The following is a 17,814-nucleotide window of genomic DNA, read 5'->3' as shown; positions in this document are numbered from 1 at the left end:
AAATATTGTGCTGTGGCAGAAGAAGAAGTTGTGTATGGAAAGTTTTTAAAGAATATTGATGGAATTGAATTATATTTCTTAGCATAATTTTCCATGATACATTGCCAAGTTGTCTAGTTATATGTTTATTAAAATTGATGAAGTGAAGATGTTTTATGTTGGTTCCCAACAGATAGGAGCGTCAAAAAGTAAACTTATGGAATTTACAGTGAAAAGAATGAAGTTTCAGTAAGTATTCCACTTACTGCTGAAGGCTAGTCATTTAAAAGTTTAAATTTTTTTGTGTGAAAAAAGTAGAGCTTTTAATGCTCTAACCAGAAACATTCACACTTAAATTTCAAATAAAAACTTCCATTTATTTTAAAACTTTGGATTTATGTGGATTTGCTAAGTTTTCACGATAAATTAAATCCGTGAATAAATCACTAAAACTTAGAAAATAAACCTTCTATTTAAAGGACCTCAAGCGCTTGATATGGGCGAAGTACCTAATTGAAGGAAACGCAGAAAACAATTTTAACCTACCCAGTCTTGTAGGGAATCAAAAAAGAATAAAGAATCGCCAAAAATATTCACCATTTTCCACTGGGGTCACAGAGAAAAAAGACAATAAAGTTTTGTAAAAATTCAAAAAAATTGGCCGCCATTCGCCATTTTGTTCATTTCAATGCATGAATCATATGTTTCAATGCTTCGCCATGAGCTTGTCGATGACAGTTTGACATTTCATTTTTTTTTTGGAGAAAATAAAAAAAAATTGCGTATTTTTTAATTTAATTATCGTGGTAAATGTGTTTTACGTGTTGTTCGAGAGTGATTTTTATATCTGAATACCTGAAGGATGAATTCCCGCACAGCTTGTGACCGTCTCAGCGAGCACATCTCTCGTTACAAAACAAAGCAATCCAAAAACATTGGTCGTGGATCGTCTTGAAGATGACTTTTTCACGAAATGAGAGATCCTCTGCGCTGGAATCCTTTGCGTTTCACACCACCACGACGGACAAGACGATGGATTGATGGTTTTGTGATTCCCTGGATGTTGTAACGCAAAACCTTACGATGTTTCTTGGCACCACCTTTCCCAAGACCTTTTCCACGACCAATGATGTGCTCGCTGAGACGGTCACAAGCTGTGAGGGAATTCATCCTTCAGGTATTAAGATATAAAAATCACTCTTGAACAACACGTAAAACACATTTACCACGATAATTAAATTAAAAAATACGCAATTTTTTTTATTTTCTCCCAAAAAAAATGAAATGTCAAACTCTCATCGACAAGCTCATATTGACGAAGCATTGAAACATATGCTTCATGCATTGAAATGAACAAAATGGCGAATGGCGGCCAATTTTTTTGAATTTTTACAAAACTTTATTGTCTTTTTTCATTGTGACCCCAGTGGAAAATGGTGAATATTTTTGGCGATTCTTTATCCTTTTTTGATTCCCTACGAGACTGGGTAGGTTAAAATTGTTTTCTGCGTTTCCTTCAATTAGGTACTTCGCCCATATCAAGCGCTTGAGGTCCTTTCAAAAAAGCCAGTAAATTTGTGACTAAAATCTATCTTAATTCAAACAGAACTTTTATAAACTCTTCTACAATTATTTTTAATCAAATTTTATTTTTTTTTCTTTCATAGTTTTTAAAATACCATAAATTGCATTAATATTTGATTTTCTCATTTATGCATAAAAGTTTATTATGTGCCTCAATTCAAAATTTAAAATAAAATAAAATATGTTAAAAAGAAAACTTATTGTCGAATCATAAAATGAAATTAACTCCAATCTCACTCCTGTACAGGGTGTACAGGAGAGAAGATATGGAGGAGACAGGGTAAGATATGAAAATACGGTTATTATGTGAATTTATCTCAAACCATGTGTTTATATCTGTCACAGTGGGTGAAATAGAGGTGGTGTGCAATTAAATGCAATATCGTTATGGAAAGATATCCTCCGCATGTCACATATGCACCCTGCCCGAATGGGTGGCTCCATACATAAAGTTTCCCCAAGAATACGACTTGAATTATTATTATTGTACGTGTAATACACGGTGTGCGGCTTACGTAAGCCTTTTGGGATCAAAGGAGCTCCAGAATGGGGCGGAGCTGTAATACTATATGCGCTTGTTCCGGGAGGGAAGAGACAATGGGGGCCCATAGAGCGGGAGGCACGATGAGATGACATAAATTGGCGCGCTTTTGCCCTAGAGAGGGTGCATCGTGTGCGACATACCGTGTACACGTACATCTGCATTCATTCATTTCTATATATATTTTTCACCTGTAATTTCACATTAGGTGATTCACAGAGCACCACCAGAGGGTTGAAGCATACGCGCAAAAAAATTGTATAATAAGTTTTTAGAGAATAATGACATTCAGTCCAATTTGAAATTTGATACTGAAATAAAAGATTTTTCACATACGACATATTATTTTAATTAAACATCATTTGATGAGAGTACACCAAAAGAATCATTTGAACTGAGAGTATTCTAAAACTTGTGCAAAAGCTCCAAAATCCACCTTAAATAATTAAAAATCTGCCAAGTGGTTTGTTTCTAACAGACATAACACCGAAGAAAATCTCAAATGTTAAAGTCCTTGAGCTGTTTTGAAAGCTTTTCTTAATGGAAATTTAAATTAAACTTTCCTAGAATAGCTATAGATTTGCTACAAAATTGCCATGTTGCTCTCAATTCTATATAGCAATGCATACACCACCCCCTTGAGTTTATCGATTGCCCACAAATTCACCATAATTCTCCACTTGTGCTAATCTCTTTCTTAAACTGATGACGAAACTTCTCTAGTCGTTAGTTGGTTGGGTGGACGTAGTGCAGAGAGATAGAGTTGAACGGAGAGTTATTGAAAATGCAATCTAGAGCTCTGATAATCCTTTCATTTTTCACAACTCTACAGAACGCATGGCGACCAATGAAAAAAAGGAGCTTCCACAGGAGCTTTCATTGAGACAATTTCAATACACACAAAAAGGAAATCCAAATTCGTATATAGAGTAATCCAAAGAGCTTTAGATGGTGGAATTTTCCGCAATGTTGACTCAATCGACATTCCAAATTTTCACGTCCCATGTGTGGAGTCGCATCCCCTGTGTTATCGTCATCAGAAACATCATCTTCATTTGCAGAAAGTTCCGTGTGTGGTGTCTCACCTAAGGGCACGTACCACGGGGAACTTTTCCATGAAACATGTGCAAATTGCTGAGGAAGTTTTGGGGAAATTTTCGACCTAGTTTTTGCACCCCAATAACCCCAAAATAGAGATCAAAGTTCATGGGGATTATAGAGGACTGTAAGGTACCTATATATAAAAACATACCATACTTCCCATAAGACATATAAAAGCTTAAGACGTAGTGGAGAAGTTTGCATAAGATTAGCCGATTGAATAATTTCAGAATACTAAAACTATCCTTAAACTATCCATGATCATCATAAAATCAACATTGCAGAATTTTTCAAGTAATTCATTAAAACGTATATTTCAACATTATTATTACCTGATGAAGATACGTAAAAAATCAAAGATTAAACTTTAGGATCAAAAATTGATCAAAATCTTAAGGCCTGAAAATTACGGATCCTACCCTTGAAAAAAAGAAAGACCCAACGATTTTCAGAACGCCTTTTTTATTATTCTGATTAATTTTCCGAGGAATTTCCTCAAAATTCCTTAGAAACAATTTCATTATTGAAAGATTACGGTGAGAAAAAGAAAACATTTATCCCTTAATGTGCTTCCACAAGCTGGAGGTGAAACTCATTTATCTAAAAGTCTCTATTTATTTGAAAATGTCTGCCTGTATCGCCGACGAAAGGAAAGATTAGGCAGCACTTAAGGGTCGATAAATTCTTGTGCCGAAATCCAAACTTATGGCTTTGGGGAACATCCCCCCAATGGGGAGGGTGAAGATGGAAAACAAAAGGGTTGCGAATTGGATGGAACTACTCCAATTAAAATTAAACCGGGGCTCACCCCCTTACATGGAGTTCCTGGATCCCCTTTACCTTCCTTATACATGAATGTTTCAATGAATGGGAGTGAATCGTGAGAGATGAGCTCACTCAATGAATGCCATCATCTGGGGGTGGATGGGATACAGGGTATATAGCACATAAGAGGGGGAATGAGAGTGAAGAGTTTGCAATTGAAATTGAAAGATGATGTGCTTGATTGGTTGGGTGGTGGATGGCTCATTGTTGAACTTTCGCTCAAGAAGTGGGTTATTCTCTGCACAACCCCAAGAGAGAGAAATGGAAAGCTCAGTTGCGGAAGGCAAATGTACCGTGCCCGTTGTGGATGGAATGTATATGTGATAACAGATTTCCCCAATTAAATCCACACAGTTCTTCAATTTTCAAACCTCTTCTGTGTGAGAAACTTTATTTGCGCAAGAACTGCAAACAACACATACTTATGAAAAATGTATCGAAATTGTTTCTATGATTTTTTTCCTCTCTCTCTCTCTCCCTCTCTTTTTTCATCCCCATCAGGGTGTGGGAAAAAACAAATATTTCATCGAAAAGGGCGCACATTCCTCCCGACACTCAGTGGAGTCGTAAAAACAAATTAAAATCCAATATTTTTCACAGAAAACTTTTATTAGTAAACTTACGGGAACATCCTTGTTCTGCAGAAAGATTCCACACCATCGTATTGTTCTCCCCTCGCGCAGGAGTTGGCAGTGAAAATTCTCAACCCACTGTTATGTGCTTTCGGAATATTCGATTTTTTGCATTTTTGGTGCAAAAGCTACGATTCGTGAGAGCTGTAAAAATTTTTATATCTCTACTTCCTCCCGCACGAATGGTTATTTATGCCAACAAAACCCACCGAGACGTTAATGAGTATTGAAGTTTCTCAACTTGATATTTATCTTCGCCACCACCACCACCCAGTTTCAATAAGGAAGATTCACGTGATCGACGTACTTTTGCTATTCAGCATCGTGAGGAGCAGTGTGGAGCTTTTTCATTAAACTCCATAAACTTTCTCACAATTCGCATCTTGAGGTGATAAATCTTCGAATAAATTGCATTCTTCGTTGTTTCTTGCATTTATTGCTATTCTCGCATTTTCCTTCCCCCGCCCCTTTTGCAAAAATGAACAATTTGATGAAATGTAAAAGAACTTAAATCGAAATATATATGCTTTTACTTATTGAGGGGAACAATGAAAGTTTGTGTGTGTGTGTGTGGGAAAGATGGTTAAGAATCGGGGAGGAAGATCGTAAAACTTATGCTGTTAGTTTATTGTTGAAATGAAGACAAATAAAATGAATGACCATCGCATTTTTGGGGTTGTAAAATTAAATTTTAAGAAAATGTATTAAAAGATGTTTTTATATCGTCAAGAAAATGCCAACCAAATAAAATTTTAAACTAAAAGAATTTTTTTCTGTCCTAAAAATGATTTTTCTTTTAATTTATATTGAATTATTCTGCTGGATGTTTTTTCCGACGACTTTTCAATAACTAAGAAAATTTTTTAAAGCAAAATAGCCTGCAAGAGCTGTCTGTGCATTCACCCCCTCGCCGAGTGTTGTGATAAAATATTTCCTGAATTTCCGCACAGTTTTCTCATTCTCCAAAAATATCAAATTTTATTTGATCTCTCCACCAGAGGAATTTCGTGTGGAAAGTCAATAAAATCGGACGACTGCTGGCACTATAGGGGTGGCTGGATGGGGTGTGGTTTTGTACGCTTGAAGGGATAAAGTGCCAAAATGCAGGTGGTTTGGGTAAGTTTGAGATTCACCACAAAACCCCGCAATTTTATCTCTTTGCCGTAAAAATGATCAATTTGCGCGATAATTTCCCACCCACTCGCAAATGGTGTGGCACTTCCGGAAAAGTTGGGTGAAATTCACACATTAAAATGCCAGAACAAACAACGAGTTCACCATTAAGTAAGAGTTTCAGCGGCTCACATGTATTTTTGGCCACTTTTATCCGCACCCATACTCAATGTTAGTTTTTGTGCGGTGTGGAGGTGCTATGGGTGGGTTGATGCTTTAGGAGGGGTGGTTGCCCATGGGGGAGCAATATTGGCTTAATTTATTTTTTATTGTTAAAGTTATATCAATGTTTTATAACTACGTTGTTTCCATAAAATTGATAAGGTACAATAAAGAGTGACTCTTTTATGGTAAAATTGTCTCTGTGGGTCTCTCCGCTATATATGGTTTGTGTGGAAATACAGCCAAGCTAGTATGTTGCAGAGGCATTGGACAAACACACGCCATGATCCCAATAAGTCACTCACCATTGGACGACTGCAGGCAAAAATATTCAATGGGAAAAGAACACATTCAATCAAACTTTATTGGTTTTGTCACATTTTATGGGGGAATCGTGTGGCGTCAACCCTAAAAGAGCCCCCATAGCAATGGCTGCATCTCACCCTATATATTGTATGTATGTTGGCGCGTTGAGGGGGTGGCGATAGTCGAGGAAATTACACTGAAATTGTGAGTTGCGTAATTACATGAGACAATAAGCGAGAGAAATGAATGGGAATAGAGCACCAAAGTAGAACTTATTAGTCATAATTCGCTTCATAAATCGTTTAGTGAAATCATAAACCACCGAAAACGGGCGTCGGAAGCGCACAAAATGAAAAGAAAGCACAGCCAAAGGAGAGATAAAAAAAACTCCGTGTGAGAGTGAGAGAGCGAATGGAGATAAAAGTCCTTTTTTTGGGGGAGGATATGTTTGTGGAGAGAGAGAAAGCAAAAAAAGGAAAGCTCGAGCATGGGATCAACTTCCTGAAAATGCGATTTTGGATGCCACTTTTCATGGTGATTCCTAACATGACACAGGCACAGTACTCGGCAGGAGATTTTGCGAAATATTTCATACATGAACGCCTCGAGCATCGTCGACTTGGAGAAATCCCACCCAAATCCTCGTACTCCTCAAAAATTCAAAAATACCGCCCTATTTTGCAGCCCTTTTTCCCTCTCCGGTGGAAAATGAAAAACACACAGACACGATGAGAATGCAGTCAATGGAGCTCGTGTGTGGTGGTACCGCGTACCATCCTCCTCCGAAAAATTCACAATTTCCCGGCGTCTAACTTTTGGTGGTGTTGTTCCTTTTTTGTCGCACCACTTTATTACACAGTGATTGGATTGGAAGTTTTCCAGCCACCCCAACCACCCCTCATGAAACAATCCCCATGCCGAAAGGCATTTCAGTCGCAACTGTAAAAAAAATATTTTCATCATCCCAAGAAGGCAAAAAGGATAAAAAAAATATTTCCCGCAAAATGCACGCAGAGGAACTCAATTGCTAATCCGAGGGCGGCTTAAATCTCTGTGGAGTTGATCCCCTTGTCTCACGCGGTGCTTGATTATTTGAAATGGCGAAGCATTAATTTAAGCCCTCATTTATTGGCAGCAAGAATGAAAATTCTCTAATAGACCCCTTTTTTGAACCCAAAATGTTCTTTGGGGCGCTTTTTATGCGTCCCAAGAGGGACGATGAAAAATTTTATTTATCTTCTTGCGTAATCTTCACGATAAGAGTTGATAAAAGTGGTGCAATTTGTTTTCTAGATTTCTTTCATTTCTTTTCCTAGATTTAACGTTTTTCTGCCATTCTAACATTTATTTTCTAACGTTTGACATTTATTTTTCAAGGTTTGTCGTTTTTATTTGACGTTTATTCTAACGTTTTGCATGTTTTCTATCACTTAATTTTTATTTTCTAACATTTGGCATTTAATGAAATGTTTGATCTTTATTCTAACGTTTAAAAAAAATCATCAAACTTTTAGGAATCCGCAAAACGAAATTTATAAAGAAGCAATAAAAAAAAATAAGATTAAAAAGCAATTTTATTTAAAAGAAACCTTACATTTCATCTAAAATTCTCAACTCTGCTTGAGGATAAATTGCAATGAATACAATATAGAGTCCCTTATTAAATTTTCAGCAAGCTTCGTGCCAAGGGAGTGGATGATAGATATACGACGCTTGAGAATCGCGGAAATCCTCCCCGAAAAAAAAAACCATTTTTGCTCATGGTGCATGGAATTTGCATTTCTTATGTCTCATGAGCGACACCATGAAAGGATTTTTATCTCACAGCCTTTTCCCCCAGCACCACACTCATCTTGTCTCGTGGCGGAGGGTTCTTCCCACTTTACCCCAAACCCATGGCAGCATCAAGATTGATTGCCGACGAATGTGATCTTCTTTTCTTTTCGTCGCGCCTCTTGTCGTCGCCACACAGTGAAAATGCGAAATTACACCGCGCCTCGGTCTTTTGTCGCTCGCGAAATGAATGCCAATAATCGAGGAATTGTTCCTCACAAGGAGAGGGACCATAGAAAAGAGAGGAAAAAAGCAAGCCCCCGCCTCTGTGATTGTTTTGCCGCTCGAGAGACTTCTTTCGCTCCGGCAAAATCATGCCGGAGGCCATCAAATTACTTGAGCAAATAGAGAAAAGTCTTTTATACAAATTCCACCCGTATTTGCTGTTGGCTCTTTTTTCTGTGTTCTCCATCTCAACCCCCCCCTTCGCCCGTGCACCCGCCTTAGAACGTGATTCACAAGGTGGATGCTCTCAATTTGGTACCACCTCCTTTTTCTTTATGAAGTCCCACCGGTGATCCTCCTGGGAGAAGGAGGCATTTTCACCTCGTCAGAATAATTCCTTTGTCTCACGTGGCTTTCAATATATACTATATGACGCAGAATTGCATACTCACCTTGCGGAATGTGTTGATGGCAGAACTATTCCATGGGAAATCACATCCCGCATATGTATGGCGAAGGTGTTCCAGAAGGCGCGATGCATGATTCCTCATTGCACCCTCAATTCAAAGGAATTCTCCATCGATGTGTGAATAATTCATGTGAGACGTGATTGAATGATTCGCTGATTTGAAGAGCTTCTTCGGCAGAATATGGCACTAAATTATCCACACTGCAGCCACCTCTTCTCAAGCTTAACGAGACGATTGATTTTTTCTTCTCTGGAGCTTTTTGAGCTTTTTCTCAATTAAAATCATCTACAAAGAAAATTTAAGGAAAAGTTTATATTTTTGTTAAAGATTAAAATGATTTTGTAAAAATTTATTTTTGTTCTTTTTTAATTGTTGCTAACAAAGCAAAAAGAAGAATTACAAAAAACAATTGTGGCAAGAATAAAAACCAACTTAAAAAGAACTTTTTTTTCTTTAGGTAACTATTTACCACCTTTTAATTTTTCCAACTTGGGAAAGTTTTCTCCTCTCTTTCGAAAAAAAACTGATTCCTTCCTGTGCTACTCATTAATTGAGTTGCATTGCCGGGGTTTCCGCTATTAAGTGAAAATAATTAAATTTCTCGTGCACGCTCTTGCATTTTCATTTTGTACAAAATTATCGTCATTTGCGGAGGTATATGGTTCTCATCATTAGAGTAGAGACTCTTCTGTGTCCTTTGATGCGGTTTTCCCATTTTCTTTGTGTTGTGTGGCATCAAGGTAAAAATTTGAAAAGCAAAATGGTGAAATTGAAAAATACATGAAAGTTTGCTGCGAATGAGATTTCAATCAACAGGTATATATGCGCGATGGTGGACAATTTATATGTGTGCATGTAATTTCCCTGCCCTCAAACGATTGCATCATTCGCAGAAAAAGCAATTTTCCAGGCAGCATCGCAGAGATGGCATTTCACAAAAAGAATACACAGAAAAAAAAACCGACAGGCACATGAGAGACAAATTGTCCAAATTCATTTCACTTTTCATGTTCAGGGACAGATAATCAAAATGTTGCCATATACATGGTATAGGAGGAAGTGAACAGAGAGGAAGGAATAAAATGCTCTCCATATGCGATGGGGAAAGGGTATAGCATAAAAATGGTTTAGTCAGCAAGATGGATATCATACTGTAGGTATAAAGGTAGCATACCTGGAACATTTTTCCCAGCAATATAACCACCAACTGACATTTCATGGCATTCAATTTATTATTTGATAATAACCCCCAAATAACCAACTCAAAGCACCTGAAAAAAAAATGGAAACTGCATGATCGAGGTGGATAGAGCTGCAAAAAAAGCCTTAAAAAAGTGCATTCAATCTTCAATGTCCCTTTCAATATCCATTATTTTATGTCACAAAACACGACCTTTTCAACTTTCCCGCATAGAAGTGAATGGAGAGCTTTTCCTCCTCACATACATATAGATTCATAGAGCGGGATGCATTTCCTCAATCGACAGGGAGAAAAAGCTCTTTTGGGCGATGAAATACGGTGGTAATTTGCATTCCCAACCTGGTACAATAAATTGAAATTGTGAAACGAATTCTGCATAAAAATGTCACATTCCCATAAATCATTCATAAAGCATCGAATGAATAATATTTTACTATGGGGTGGATTAATTGAAACGTTAATTCACTCAACATACATATATTGCAAAGTAGTGGATTTATGTATGTGTTGCGTATATACCTACATATAGGATAAAGTAGTAAATGGGGAATAATTATGAGGGTAAAATGTGTTTCAATTTTTAGTCAGATTTATTTAAAAGTGATATAAAAACATTTTTGTTAATAATTTTAAAAATATTTTGAAGGATTCTAAACGACAAAAAAATACTCTCATATGAATTGCATTGAACATTTTTTTTCTCACACAATCCAATATATATCATTTTGCAGCATAAAAGTTCTAAAAGCTTTTCAAACACAATTTCACGATAGTTTTGTTAAGTCCTATTGACCGAGAAAATTTCCAAATGAAACCTGCAAAATCCTTCATTCCCGGAAAAAGAGAAAACTTTATCCGCATCTTTCTCTGCTCCAAAAGACAACATGAGTAATTCAATTTATATTCTCTTGTTATTCCACGGTGTTTGCTCCACTAAACGTGCATCGCTCATAGCTTGGACACTATGAAAAGCGGGGGTGCAAAGAGGCACAAACACACATAAAAAAACCTCCCCCGTGCATGGAGAGAGAGGTGTGGGGGGTGTGGGTAAAAATTGACAAAAGAGATAAAATTTAACTATTGGAAATGTGCGATAAAGCTCCCAACTTGCAAATGTGCCCGGTATCTCGCCACTTCCAATTCTCAATTGCTCCTATCGATGGGGGACGCCTGAAAAGCACCCCCGCTGGGTGGGCTTTGTTGAACTGTGTGAGAGAGAGAAAATCGGACTAACATCCGCATAAAATAATCTATCTGCATTCACCTGTGAGAATTAACTGGCTGCCGGAGTGCCGATTGAACGGCACTCTGGGGAGGATGTGAATTTGACTCCCTCACCCAGAGTGTTACAGAGATAACAAAGAAACGGTAGTCGACTTTCATCTTCGTTTTTAATTATCCCTTTCAGGTGAGCTTTTTTTTGCACCCCCGAAAACGCGTTCATCACCTCGTGGGTTTTATTCACGGTCCTTCAGATGGCGAACAAATGATATTTTTTTAGGGCTTAGAGGGATGTTTCAGAAGCAGCTAGCTATTATATACTCTAGAATTTAAATTGAAAGCTCTGGATGAAATGGTGAGCATCAGGAGAAAGCCATTTAAAATGTTTTATAATAATCAAAAAAAAAACTTTTTTTATAGATTAATGCAATATATTTTTGCTAATTACTAAATTAAGAACAAATTTATTAAGAACAATACACAGATTTTATCATTCTTAACACGCTCCTGATACACAAACTACTATATGCTGTCCTTAGAAGGAAAGTTAGGAAAAGATAAACCAGCTCTTGCTAAGATCGTCGTACTGAATTATTGGTATAGAATTAGAAACCTCCAGGAGCGCTGCTTGACGGTGGTTGAGCACTGCTAAATGGCGGAGCACTACTGCACGGGGGCTGAGCACTGCTAGACGGAGGCTGAGCACTGCTAGATGGAGGTTGAGCAGTACTGGATGGAGGTTAAGCAGTACTGGATGGAGGTTGAGCAGTACTGGATGGAGATTGAGCAGTACTGGATGGAGGTTGAGCAGTACTGGATGGAGGTTGAGCAGTACTGGATGGAGGTTGAGCAGTACTGGATGGAGGTTGAGCAGTACTGGATGGAGGTTGAGCAGTACTGGATGGAGGTTGAGCAGTACTGGATGGAGGTTGAGCAGTACTGGATGGAGGTTGAGCAGTACTGGATGGAGGTTGAGCAGTACTGGATGGAGGTTGAGCAGTACTGGATGGAGGTTGAGCAGTACTGGATGGAGGTTGAGCAGTACTGGATGATGGAGTAGTAGAAGGAGGACTTGGGGTAGTAGTTGTCGGAGGAGCTACCTGCGGTGTGCAAGGTACAGGTGTTTTGATACACTTTAGTGTACGAGGATCGAATGAAAAGCCATCAGGACATTTGATATCAGCCACTTCGAAAGCTGATCCAACAATGTAGCAGTAGTAGTACTTGGTGCAATCCTGAACATTCACATAATAACCCTCCTTGGGACAGCGGAATGTGCAGTATCCAACTTTAGGATCAAACTGCATGTTGTCTTCATCGGGGCATTTCATAACGATTGCCCTAGATGTCGTTTTATCCTTCTGGCAGAAGTAGTAGTAAGCAGGATCCTTCAAGTATACTCCAAACTCATTGGGAGTCTTTGAACAATCAACAGCATAGCAATCAGCAGCACTGAAGAAAAAAAAAGTAAGTTAGGAAATGTTCATTTAACATTTTAAGGATATTTTCAAAGATCTTTGTAAACACTTACGCGCGTTTCTTTACACAGCCACGAGCCTTGGACTTGTAAACATAGTTATTAGGGCATTCATAGGTAACTGCCTTATTTTCTCCAGTTTCTGGACAAATGTAGAACCTACGTCGGAGAATTTTTATTAACTAACTTTATGAAATTATGACTTTGATTTATCATACCTGTTGCATTTGCTGGCATCAGGAAAGTACCCAATTCCAGTGCATAGAAAATCCGATTGAGCTGAATCCTTGCAAGTGGGATCCCTGTCATTCGGCGTAGCTGAACAAGCGGTGTTCACACAATAGGGTTTTTTGGGATCTTTCTCAGCACAGCTTAAGGTGCTGATTGGAGGATCAGTTCCCACGCAATTCTAGGAAATAAATTAAATGAAAATAATAACTGACTTCTTGATACACACAATCATCAAACTTACCATAAGGGTGCGACAATCCTTGCATTTTGTTCCAAAGGTACCCCCACAGGTTTGATCAGCTCTTCCCAACCATGAAGCTCGTGATTTTCTCAGACGCCCATTGATGGGAATTCCTGGCAGAATTTCTTCACAATTCACGACAAAAGTCGCAAAAGTAACGACGATGGAGCAAACAATAAGAACTTTCATGGCTGACATCTCGGTTAGAACTGCATTTTCAAGCTCCCGAAGTGTCTTTTATACCGAAAGAAATAATAAATTTCTAATCTTATCACAGTCATTAGCAGGAAATGCAATCATGTAATCTTTTATTGCATTATGATACTTTCTTATAATTAACACGATAAAACTGATAAGGTCAATGTTGTTAATATTTGCATTATTTAATCTTAAATTTTAAGACAGACATATTTACGGAGAAATGGGATGAGATTGCTGTGTTAAAAGGGGAATTCCTCTAGTCTATGATAGTAGATTTTCTTCTTAATATTTTCTCCATTGTCTACCTCAATGTTTAATGAGATTTTTGCATTTTATTGTCATTACCTACAATAAAATCATTTTTTTTCTTTCAGAGATTCATTCATTTCTTTGCACTGTTTGATATCTAATGCAATTTTGATTATTATTGTACGGAATGAATGTAATAAAATGATTAAAGAACAAGTTAGTAACAAAAGCTGTTGCTTAGGAAGTTTCTAAGAACATAAACCAATTAGGAATCAATAGTAATAATAATATATTTGTTCTCGTGTTATTCTCAACTATTTATCACAGTCATATACAAATCTCTCACAGATAAAATATATTCTGAATCATAAAGTCATTAATTTGTTTTAAAAATCAGCATAAGCGTCAAATGATGTTGTAAATTAGAAAAACAAGATAAGACTGATTGAGCTTTTTATTCTCAAGTCTGATGTGAAATTGTTCTAATTTCATTAGAGTATTTACTGATTAACCCCTAAGACAGAAAAAAATCATTTTATTCCCTTTTTTTTTATTCTTAAACCCCCAACCAAATGTCTGTGTAACAAATTCACAATTTAGAGACACTTTCATGTCAAAGAGTAACAAATTTTGGGGGAATTTTCCCCAAAATTGCAGCAATTATTACCCTCTCTTGTAGCGATCTCTATTATTTCATGATGTAACTTCCCGAACATTCTTCATTTTTCACTTCACCCCTGACCCGGTGCCTTTTGTGTCTGTGTGTCCCTATATTTTCCACCCTCACTGTGCAAATTCAACATTGTAAATTGTGGTCTATGGTATTTTCAGCATAATCGCCGTACCTTTCATTTCACCTATAAAACATCGTCAGTGTTGTGTATGGAGAAAAATTCACTGAGAGTGTCTCTCTCTATATTATATTTTAGGTTGCTCCACAACCGTGCAGTCACGGGAGAAAGAAATATATATGTACATAACATGGTATGGAATTCAATTTTATCGTTGTGCTACGGTTGAAGTCAAAGAAGCGGGAAAATTTTAACGACTTATTTAAATTCAGCAATGCTTTTCGTCCCCCGAAAAAAAAGGAGAAACCCCAACCTCGTGCGGTTGCTTTTTCTACACCGAGCGGGGTCGTGATTCCACTCTAAGAGTGGGCTGGATGGGATTTGAGCGGCAAAAGAGATGGTAAATGTACCACCCTTGCATGGATATGGTGTAATGTTATACGAAAACGACATTTAAGGGGCCACGTTACGGCACTCTAGCACGCTACATATACTATAATGATGGTGTCTCAATGGCTGGGATGAAACGAGAAAAAAAAGTCGTATAATCAATTTATACAAATATATGCATGCTATCTGTGTGGCAAAATCCGCGAAAGGATGTCACAATGGGCGGATGCTGCGGTGAGGCTTTCTGCCAAAGCCATCCCATATATGTACGAAGGTATGCTCAATGGCTTGAGGGTGGTAAATGAAACTACCCAGTTAAGATTTCTCACATTCACCCCATTTATTCACCACTGAGAACGTATTTTTTTCCGTGGAGATTGAGAAAATCATTCAATTGCCGCGATTCCCAGAAATGCGTCACCTTCGACTGGAATTCCTTTCTCTGGGAAGAATTTTTATTATAACACTGTTTCAGGGGGCTGACAAATTACAGAATTTGTGAATTTTTAGACCTTTAAATTATTCGGAAAAACCGTTCCCACTCAAAGACTTTCTAATTAAATTTTAAAATCCATAAAATCAAAAAAAACTGACGAAATGTAAAGGATTCAAAAAAAAAAGTAAAGAAATGAAGAAAAATAACTTCTTTATTCATCTTGATAACAATCATTGAAAGTAATAACGCAAAAATGTTATTATATATGGTCTCTTTTTCCACAAAATAACACACCCCCCATTTGGATAAAAGTTAGGGAAAAACAGCGCGGAAATACCCCTATTTGGAGCATTTCAGAAGAAATTCAGGGGTGAAATTAATGAATTTTATTCACATTTAAGCAGTGATTTTTCTTGTGTTTCCTCCTTCTCTCCAGCCAAAATGGGTATGAGAATTGTGATGCCGAAGGAGAAAAAAGTTCACAGCTTAAACCGCGCGATATTGGGTGGTGAAAAATTCAAAAACACATTTAGCTCAAACGAGAGCTTTTTTACCTCTCTCTTGAACCACCACCACACAGTTAAAGTTCACCTCATCGGTAGCATTTAGCACCATAACAGGTAGCATTTGGTGGCAATCGAGGAGTTCTTAATGGTTGGGTGAATATTCGATATATAGCAGCAATGCGGGGAAGGAGGGAAAGTCAATTGTGGGTGTGTGGGAGTGAATCACATGCGATGGAAGGTCACGAATCTCAGATGCATAGAGATAAAGATTCCTAAAAATTTATAGCAATTGGTGGGTTGGAAGGGAAAATCGGAAAATCGATCCATTTGAGAGACTTTCGGTGTAAATATAAATTGCGAATTGAAGTTGGTGGAAAACCGCCAAATTGGATGACTTCTCGTGGCATATGTGAGTGTGTTTCTCGTTCCAAGGAATGTGTGTAAATATATCGAACCAAGAGGGGCGTGAGGTTGAGAGGATCCTGCAGGTTGTCGCAAATACCATCTCAATGACACGCGGAGATACGTGACAAACGAGGGATAAATTAATAATTGAAAATTGAAAAGCTCCCTCCCCCACGCAATGGTGTCGCATTCACCAGCTACGTATATATTTGTAACATGAGCAATGGAGATTGAGGTGCGGGAGTCGCAATCTAGCGGGTACGCCCCTTCAGAAAGTGTGTGCTTCGGATTGATCAAAGAATGAGATGTGAATTTAGAATTGAGGGGCAAATGACTAACGAAACGTATATTTGCCATCATTTTTTATCCTAAATTTTATTTATGTTTTCCTTTAAAATTACTGAGGAAATTTTATTTAAAATCAAATTCTTAATTTACAGAATAGAAAAAAGAAAGGAGTTCACTCGTTTTCCATTAGAAAAATTCTTTATTCGAGGAAACAATCAGAACATTCGTAATCTTCTTGTAAATAAGAAATAAGAATTCATAAGAGAATTCCCATTTTCCACTGAATTCAGCTGAGAAAGTTTCGCAAATTTTTGCTCAAAAATCTAAACAGTGACGTCATCTTTGTATTTAAAAATAATTTTAAAAAAAAATAAACATCCAAAACATTAAAACAAATCCTCCCCTAAAATAATGCTACTTCTTTACCTCTTATTGCGAATTGTCGGTAGATTGTTTTCTCGAGGTGGAGGGTTGAAGAATAAATTTGCATTACTTATCATAGCCTCGTTATTTAATTGGGCTTCTTGATTGTTCCGCAATTTCGACTCACAAGAAAATTCCACCTCAATGGGAATTATTCCGTGGGTGTGGGAACACAACGCAGAAAAAAATGAATCTTCACATAAGAGAAAAAAAAGTTCTTTGCTCTTCCTTTCCAGCGCAGCTGTTCCACGCAGAGTACATCCAATATTGTTCTAATTGCCAGTTTTGGGTGAAATTTTTTCAGCCAATATTTTTTCAAGGGATAATCAATTCCATTCAATCATGATTCTCGCGCATTTGCCGCCCCATCCTCAAGGTTTTTTTTTCGGTCCAAATTTCCCAATTTTAAAGACCTTCCATGCGGGGAATTGAGGCATATTGTTAAAAAATAATCCATCACCAGACATTCTTTATTCCATCCCTCCACAGCCCGCAGCGAACAAAATTCAACGATCCTCCCCCCACTCATCAGTATTGGCCAATGTACCTTGAAATTATTTATTTGGATTTCAACGATGAGACGGCCGGAATCAGTCTTCCATGATCGATTGATGACGGAAAGTGACGCGTAGATTGTTGATAAAATAGAAATAAATTCAACACCAAATGAATTATTTTATCAAAATATAAAAGAAGGAAAATCCAATGAAAATGTCAATTGAATAAAGTAAAAGTCAATAATCATTTGTATGTACTTCAGAAAAAAAAATAATAAGGAGAATTCTAGAAATTCTGGGAGATTTCTTGGTGGGTCTAAAATTATTCTCAAGTCCAAAACATTGCAGAAATCTCTCAAGGAATCTTTAAATGAATATTTATTGCGATAATCCATTAAAAATATTATTTAATCAATCAGATGCTTTTCATCTAATTTTTCTTTTGATTTTGAATTAAACTTCTTAAAATTTTCATTCATTTTCCTC

The 17,814-nt window shown here is 37.3% G+C and overlaps 1 protein-coding gene across 1 annotated transcript; it reads right to left on the bottom strand.

Moving 5' to 3' along the window:
* Positions 1-11,577: 11,577 nt before the first annotated feature.
* LOC129787685 (cadherin-related family member 5-like) lies at positions 11,578-13,377 on the bottom strand. The gene is made up of 4 exons (XM_055823414.1): positions 13,143-13,377; positions 12,889-13,079; positions 12,725-12,829; positions 11,578-12,645 (listed from the first exon to the last, which is right to left on the bottom strand). Exons 1-4 carry the CDS (start codon positions 13,338-13,340, stop codon positions 11,934-11,936), a joined length of 1,206 nt encoding a protein of 401 aa, XP_055679389.1. The 5' UTR covers positions 13,341-13,377; the 3' UTR covers positions 11,578-11,933.
* Between the last annotated feature and the right edge of the window lie 4,437 nt (positions 13,378-17,814).

The sequence above is a fragment of the Lutzomyia longipalpis genome, chromosome 1 (genome assembly GCF_024334085.1).
Source record: "Lutzomyia longipalpis isolate SR_M1_2022 chromosome 1, ASM2433408v1".
Taxonomy (NCBI): Eukaryota; Metazoa; Arthropoda; class Insecta; order Diptera; family Psychodidae; genus Lutzomyia; species Lutzomyia longipalpis.
Note: the sequence above shows the minus strand (reverse complement) of the source record. Positions and strands in the feature narration are given on the sequence as shown.